The 8712-nt window shown below is 36.3% G+C and overlaps 1 protein-coding gene across 1 annotated transcript; it reads right to left on the reverse strand.

The window, feature by feature from the left end:
- Positions 1-4876: 4876 nt before the first annotated feature.
- On the reverse strand, positions 4877-8197 carry LOC121314005 (pancreas transcription factor 1 subunit alpha). Its single transcript, XM_041246769.1, has 3 exons — positions 8149-8197; positions 7803-7967; positions 4877-5355 (listed from the first exon to the last, which is right to left on the reverse strand). Exons 1-3 carry the CDS (start codon positions 8195-8197, stop codon positions 4877-4879), a joined length of 693 nt encoding a protein of 230 aa, XP_041102703.1.
- Positions 8198-8712: the final 515 nt, after the last annotated feature.

The following is an 8712-nucleotide window of genomic DNA, read 5'->3' on the forward strand; positions in this document are numbered from 1 at the left end:
AAAAACTTTTGGCCTTAGCCTGTACAGTACATTTGATTAGCATCGTGGTACCTGTATTGACCTACATAACCCTAACTACAAGAAGATCATATTGAATTTACAACCACACCGGACCAAGATCAGATGATTCATATTTGAACCCCCATCCCTCTTTTTGAGTTTTGAATATGAAGAATTGAAAAACTGGTTCTATAGTGCAGATTGTGGCATATTTATTTGTGATTAAAACACAGAGCACAGTGCCTCCAGATGGCAAGAAGTTGTAATTGCGAGAATGGGGTTTGGGCTCTCTTTTTCAGAGCTTCAGATGTCACTGAACAAAAATGTAAAGATACAAATATGTAAAAACACAAATATATCAGCTATCATAGAACTCAACAAACCCAACCCTAACTAATAAAATTGGCTTAACTTTAACTTTTCTGGGTTTTATTACTTAGATTTGGGGTTTTACTTAGTTGATTTAGCAATGTGTTTAATTATACTGTACTGGTCTGTTTTTGGTATTACTGTTTTCACTGACTGTATTGCCTTTTTTTCTTTTCAATGATGTCTTCATTACTTTGGCTCTTGTTGTGGTTACCTTTTAGGTCCTACATCTGTGAGACTAGCGTGCATTTCACTATTCAGCCTCGTTCCTACGAGTTTCCACTAGATCAAACTTGTATTTGAATGGGTTTCTCTCTTTATACTGGCTAGCCAGTATCTGTCTGACACTTTTTATTTCCCACCCATTGTACAGTCTCACCCAATACTATTCTTACTAGCTTTAGGGTTACTTAGTGGGGATATTCACCCTAACCCAGGACCTTCTCAGTATCTTAATGTGTCTGAATTCCATTTTAGTGACCAGAGTTGATCACTTCCATTTAGTATTCTAATTTGTATTGCTATTACTGATGGTTGGATAAAAGTATTAAGGACTGTGAGGTAAAGTCCATCTTCTCTTTATATAACCTACAGGGGCGACAGGAACAGAAGGGGTGGAGCCATTTGACAGTTTGTACACGACAGTGTTTCCTCGAGGTTGAGATCAGAGTTCTTAGTAATGGGTGTGTGCTTTAGGATGAAATACAATTGGGTTTGAAGACGGTGCTTCTTGGTGTCTAGTACCGGCCCCCTTCAGTAAAATCATTACCATTGCTATATTTTAGTCTAAATAACGTTTCACATCTTATGTACAATGATTGTGAGCTGTTACTAGTTGGTGTTTTAAATGCTAACTTGTTAGATGGATCATTTGACTCAACAGATCTTTTAAATGATCTAGAACGTTTCAGTCTGTGCCAGCTTGTTAGTCAGCCTATTCATATTAACCCATCTGGGGCTACTTTAATTGACCATACTTACATCTCACATGTCAATCTGTTTTAATTTATTTCAGCTGAAGCTCTACTGGGCTCTTCTGATCATAGTATAATTAATCTGGGTTTTAATCACACATCTTTTCCAGCACTTTTATGCAATCATTCTATCTGGGTCTATAAATTGACTGATTGGGGTCTTGCTAACAAGCTGTTAAGTAACCTGCCATTCTACAGTTGGGTTTCCTCTCATGTTGAGGGTTCCTGGGCTAAATTAAGCTATTATTATTTAGAGTTCATGAAATATTGCATTCCATCCAAACTGATGTGTTGTACAGCTTTTTCTAAACCACGGTTGTCTGCTGAACTTATAAAAAGCACTAGGGTTAAAACTAGATTGTTTAGACGGGCCAAACAACTTGATATACCCATTGCTTGGGAAGCCTCCCATACTTACAGAAATAAACTAACTAGCTCACTAAGGAAAGCTCAAATTGAACGATTAGAAAGTATTCCTCAAAACGTTTCAAATCCTAAGAAGTTTTGGTCTCTGATAAAGGCCAGTTATGGATAGGGGACAGTGCCTTGTTGTATTTCAAACGGGCAAGTCTCAGCAGACACTCCAGCTGACATAACCAATCTTTTCAATAGGTTTTTTGTTTCTTGTTTTAATCCAGTTGATACTCTGTTTGATTCTGGTACGACCTTGACAAAGTCTTTATTAGTGGATATACGCTGCTCCCCAGTCCAGGTAATGGACCTATTACTTAAACTTAAGAGGCACTCAGCTACTGGAGCAGGAGGCATCTCTGCTACAGTGCCCAGGTGCACTGCTCATACCAATGCTCCACATCTTTCAATCTGTCCCTAAGTCAGGGAGCGCTTCCTCCACAATGGAAACACTCATGGGTCACTCCAATCCACAAAGGAAGTGATTCAGGATTGGTTTCTAATTATAGGCCAATTTCCCTTTTACCTCAAGGACTCCAAGCCTAATGTCTTGTGTGACAGCAGACTTGGTTCTCAGCAACTCAAAAGAAACTTGACCATGCTTGGAATAATGAGGAACAAACAAGACTGAGCTTCCAAATGAGATTGTAAAAATGCAGAACCCCAATTGTGCATTCTTCAGAATTTGCTTTTACCAGGAAATTAGGCTGCATTTTTAGGGAGTTTTGTTTGTTTTAATACCAACATTTATCCCACTTTAGCTAAGAATTTAGAGCAGGCCTATACAGTTGATATATATACAACTTAGCACAATCTAGATACTTAAGTCAGTGTTTTGTCTAAACATTTCTTCAGTTAACTTGTAACTATAGCTGCCGAGGAAACGTAGCTTTGCCGATATGAAAAGAAAAGAGTGAATTCTAAGGAATGTATGTGCACACACAGTTACAACTGGCATGCATGGAATTTCAGCAGGGAAGGTTAGAGTTCAGGTCAGGCAATTTAATAAGGTCATGGTCCTTGCCATTTTATTATTATTATTATTATTATTTATTATTATTATTATTATTATTATTATTATTATTATTATTATTATTATTATTATTATTATTATTAAATAATAATTTATAGGGTGTTTATTCCCTTGTTTATAGGGTGTTTATCCTTGTGTAACATTTTCTTGTAGAAGTTACAGGCTACATTTAAAATGATATTTGCAAATACAGTCACAACTGCTATTAAGATATGAGCAGTTACTGCAAACAAAGCAGAACTCTTGGTCACAACAGGGTAAGCATATGCAAAATAACTGTACAGTGGCTTTTAGAAGAGTTCAGAATTCCTTTTAACACATACTACAGCAAAAATACCTTCGATTTATTCCTCTGTGTGTGTGTGTGTGCGTGCGTGCGTGCGTGCGTGCGTGCGTGATGGGATTCATCAAACTACTTGAATAGTTACTTAGTTTTCCTCAACTATAAAATGATTTGCTTTTTTAATATTAAAAATGCAAGTGGCAATAAAAATGGAAAAAACAGTAAGTTACAAAATTGCACACATAGCTGATAATAACTCATTACATTTGATATTAGTGATATTAAGAGTAGGCCTGGGCTAAGTTTGTTGTTGTGTAAATTATCAATTTGGTCCAAGCCCAGTCATTTTAAATAAATAAATAAATAAATAAGTACATATTATAAAAGGTTATTTTAAGATGTGAACAACATATCCCCCGGCATTGTATAGAATTACTTTAACTTGATAACACGCTTTACTGAAACAACATATACGCTACTGTTGTATTTAGGAGATTTGTAAGGAGAACAAATAACGCAATATTACATTTGAAAACATGAACTGGGTCGTTTTTGTCTACGATTCCTTACCATAAGATCTCTGTATCGGTTGGTTAGAAAAATAAATAAAAATAAATATCTGACCAATAAAAACATGTTCTTGTGATTAATACACGAACTATGTATGGAGCTTGTTATTTTACTAGAAGTTTCGTATTCTTTTGTAACAGTGACCTCCAAAGAATGACAGGGTAATGCTGAAATAATTAGTTTTCTTTTTCTTCCTCTGCATTTTACTTCCCTGTGAAGTCTAAGCCCGCCCCCTGCAGGTATGACTACATATCCAACTGCTATCAAAAGCCAATTAGTCTCTATGTGACCCTCCAATAAAAGCTTTGCCTGGGGGTTCCCGAATACGAATGAAACAAATACCAACTAAATATGTTTTATATACATTTCAACTAAGAATGTTTTCTTAATTTTTTATTAATTTGCACACTGCAAGTAATATTCATGAGTTAAACATTGATTTTACTCAACAGGTTTTAAACACATTTATATGCTTCACACTGTTATGTTCATTTGTGTGGTTTTTTTTTGTATTCATAAACATTTTACAGTTTGTATGTTGATGCTTATTTTTGTAATGCAATGCAATATAGCACCATCAATACATAACTGGTTTTGCATATGGCTAGTAAACTACATTTTAAGAATTAAACATAAATCTCATGGCCCAGATTATAGCACATTTAATTTTTGTAGTTTTTGCACATAAAATATTACAGTATAAAAAGTATATACAACTAAAATGAACTTTTTTTTTTCTTTACTGAGTTTAAAACTGGCCAAAGTAACCCACTTTTCAACATAGTGAAATATTATACGGTCATCAGATTGGGTACTTTAGCCTTTGGCTATTCGCCCACTAAGGAGCTTTATTAACTCGCATTAACACTTCTACTTATTCTGTGTAGCACATAGCACGAGATTATTCTACTGTTATCAACATTCTTAATTTATGTTTCTTCTAACATTTTAAGTAGCATTGTGCTGCCGACTTCACAAGTTGATACTCATAAACAAATCCACAGCACAGCACTGACTTTGAAAAAAGAAACCAATATTGGTTATAGCCTATTCTCTCTGCAGTATGTTCACGTTAGATTGGGTATTGTCTTGCGGGGAAAATATGCAAATTAGCAGAGTATTTGTCTCGTTCGCTTGATACAAAATATATTAAACGCAATATTTAACAGCAATGTCGAGATATAAAACTGCGGTGTCACTTATCAGCATTCCAGCTAACATGTCTGTTCTGTAGAATTATTGTTTTTCGCTTTTGTTTAAGAGTTCAGACATAAAGGAGATATACAAGATAGCGAGGCGCAGAGTTTCGATTCTTGACAACCTTTTCTCGTAAGCAAAGGTGGGAACCTTCTTCCGCAGATCATCGAAGGCTTCGTTTAAACTGAACATTCTTTTTCTCTCTCTGATGTTGGCCGCACGGCGTTGGTTTGAGGTGATCACGCGTTTCCTTTTAGATCGTCCCGTTAATGAACTCATACTGCAGTCAGGTAAATTATCCATACCCAATGAGCCAAGGGACACTTTGCTTTCTGCGTTTGCAAAACCATGAATGGAGGCAAAACCATAAAAGCGTTCACGTATATCCATGTTGTGTAAAAACGTTACTTCAGATTTTTTCGATTCTGCAGAGAAATTCAAAGGCAAGTCTAAAAAGCTCCCGTCTGTAACGAAGTCCACAACTGTAGAATCCAAAAACTGTCCTTGGATTTCCACTGCTTCAGAGCCGTTTCAATACGTTTTAAGAAGCATCTGTATGGATTCTTGACATCCTGTAAAGGATTTTTTCCCCCAAATTCTTGTCCCTCCCAAATAGCGAGAGGACAATAGTATTTATTCCATTAGTCTTTATAACTAGATAGATAAAAGGTTTTTTTTTTTTTTTTTTTTTAATGTACAGAGGCTGACAATCACCTTTGAGATTGATGAAAGCGGACAGCCAACGCTTTGGGGCGCGTGGATATCACAATGGAATCTTCACAAATTACTGAATCCTGTCAAAGCGATCAAATTGAGTTCCTTGTTGGCAATGGTTCATGGTGCTGAGATTTTATTATATATCTTCTTACGAGACTACAAGCAACTTATTTTCAGTTCTTCAGAAGTAGTCAAAAGCTCTGCAAAGGCATTCAAAGTGAAATCTTGAAAGGTCTGCGAGCGTCATTTGATCTAAGACAAGTGCATGTCTGCTCTTAATGAGGTTCTGAAGAGGAGATCTGCTTTACAAAGGGTCATCCAGAACTGTTTACCCTGTATCCTAGTGCAATGGGAGCTGCATAATGGAGCCTCGATTTACTAAACGAAGTAATGTAGGGCAGCAAATATTACATTCTCAACGGTTACTGTTTGAGGTAGCTTTATTTTGCAAATAAGTGCCTGTCTGCAGAAAAAGGTTCCATTCAATTCGTATTCGTTACTCACCGCACAAGCCTGGTGAAACACGCAGGCTGTACTTTTTTAAAATTAAAATATAATTCTCAGTTTTCTACTAAACCCCTTGTAGTTGTTAAAATATTATTCAAACAATCCCGACAACCTAATAGAGACTCTTTAGCGTTTGGAAAAAAATAAATAAATAAAGAGAATGATATTATTATTAATATAATTGATTCATTATAATTGATTTATATTTTAAGTGAGATTGCAATGCAGGGCCTATTCACAAAGTTTATATTGATGAAGTCTTTTTTTTTTTTTTTTGTAGTCTGTTTTTATGGATCAGTTTAATTCTGTCTATATTCACGAAACTATTCTAAAACAGAAAAATAATCCAACAAGTCTTGAACACCTGAGTCCTGAATATATTATTTAGCACCATTCATGTCAATACAATGGACAGCTCCTGTTTTTCATAGTTTAGCACCAGGAATAAAAAGAAACCATACCTAGACCCTAAAAAGCAGTTTGTCTGCTTTATGTAATGCTAAATTCAGTAAGTTAATTGATAAACCACAACAAGTATGTGGGTGTCAATGAAGACCCAAGTCAAATCACTACAATAGTACTTTTTAAATACTGCATATAACCAGTATGACTAGCAGGACTGAATAATGCCACAGTTTATTGCATTTTACAGTAGTTAACTGCAGGAAATGGTAATATTTACAGTGGATTACTGCAGTTTAATTAGTACAAGTGACGACAATAATGATAACTCTAACATTAATTAAGCATCAACTTAAGGGTAGCTTATATGATAAATAATCTCCTTTTGCTGCTTTTTCAACTTATATATCCTTTCAAATATGTTCAACTTTTCAGACATGTGCCCTTATAGGGCTGATATATTGTGGTAATGGAAAAAAGGATTAGTGAAAAACACTTTTATGGCAGTAAGTTTACAAAGCTGCCGCTGCCACAATGTCAAAGCTTCATATCTCACAGACCATTTGAAACAGTCACTTCATATTTGCATGGTTATGACCTTGACATGGATCTTCTTCGATTAATACACTGCTGAACTGAAGATTTAGTGTCATGGTTTCCTATACTGTTAATTCCAGGTAAGTATACATTTTTATAACCCTTTGTCCACAGGTTGTTTTGGCTTTCGAACTGACCACCTGGACCTTCCCAATGAGTGTATAGGAACCACACAAACGTAAGAAAAATTTCTTTATTACAGTAAATTAGACAATCGAATACAACTTATTTCAATTACATAATTATAATTATATATGACAATTTGCAAACTCCCCCCTTTCAACCACCTTGCAGGTTATTTCCATACAAAACTTATTCTAAAAACACCTACAACTGTTCACCAAGTAAAACCACTAAAACCATAAAATACTTGTGACTCCAGGAGGCCATTAGTATTACAATTATTCCACTCCACACAATATATTATTACAACACACTCTCAAACAATAGAAGCAGCAGTTTGGTGAAATGATAGTTCCAATATATTCACCTGTAGGTCCTTTTTACAAGACCTACATAATTCAGTTTGTAGGTCTTGTACTTAATCCAAGTCACCAAACAATGTCCTGGTAGAAATGCCAACATGGAAAGGTAACATTGAAGGTGACTGATCCAAGAACCTCCTAGCCTGTTGGTTTGGCCCGACACAGGATTCTGCAACAGAACAACAACACTTGATCTCCACATTCCCTCTTTGTCTCTGGTCATTCGCCACGTACACTTTGATTTCTACCCTCCCTACTCTGCTTTGGTCTTCCGACCCAGCCACTGGTACTTAACTTAGGTAGGGTAGGACCTTGTGTCTCTGGTGTGTAAAGGGAGCTGGCTGTCCGCCCCTTGGCTGGTACCTTGAAAGGAAGTTCTTCCAACTTTACTTCTGAAGCATCTGTCAGATGCCGCACAGAACCTGACAATAATATTAACACTCCTCTTTTAATCCAAAAAGCACCACTTCAACAGTAGAATTCAAGGATAAATATTTTGTTTTACTATTAGTTGCTGACAGGTCCTTCCTTTCATCAGACTGCAGTGTCTCTCTCTATCTTTCTGTATTCCCTTTAAAGTTCCAAACAATCCTTGTTGTTTACCATCCAGGTCTGTCTGCCGGTCTGTCTGCCTGTCTGTCAAAATGGCCATCTTCCTGTGTTCGTGTGGGAGGGTAGTGTGTGTAGCAAAGTGTAGGACTGGAAGTGACGACACAAACAGGAAACCGGAAGTTGGGTTCAAACCTTGAGACCCAGTGTTGATGCAGCTGGGCATCAAATCAAATCTTCCTCAAATAATAATCTCATAAATAATACGCAGGTATTTCACAAACCAAAACAAACAACCACCCCGAGTATCAGCAATGATAAACGGGGCTTCAAAATAAAAAGGTTAAACAAAACACACAGTGAATAAACAAAACAATAACACAGCGTTTGCTGTGACCTCAGTGAGTTTCCTCTCGCTGCTGCAATGGGTGACCTTCTATTGTTCCTCTGCACCTTCTGAGGTAGGAGAATAAATAAATAATTCCTGGTTCTCACCACGTTGCTGCACTGTCCCCTTCAAACGCGACCAGGTCACAGAGGTATTCCGTTTCGATTTTTTTTTTTAATTTAGTAATCGCCAATTATTTTATTATTTTCTGCCAATTTGGCATATCCAAT

Source organism: Polyodon spathula, chromosome 4, assembly GCF_017654505.1.
Source record: "Polyodon spathula isolate WHYD16114869_AA chromosome 4, ASM1765450v1, whole genome shotgun sequence".
NCBI classification, from domain to species: Eukaryota; Metazoa; Chordata; class Actinopteri; order Acipenseriformes; family Polyodontidae; genus Polyodon; species Polyodon spathula.

Coding starts and splice junctions, on each gene's coding strand:
- LOC121314005 (XM_041246769.1), bottom strand. CDS start 8,197: ATGGCCATTTTGACAGACAGGCAGACAGACCGGCAGACAGACCTGGAT. Junction 7,968..8,148: donor CCGGCAGACAGACCTGGATG/GTAAACAACAAG, acceptor TATTATTGTCAG/GTTCTGTGCGGCATCTGACA. Junction 5,356..7,802: donor GGTCGGAAGACCAAAGCAGA/GTAGGGAGGGTA, acceptor ACGGCTCTGAAG/CAGTGGAAATCCAAGGACAG.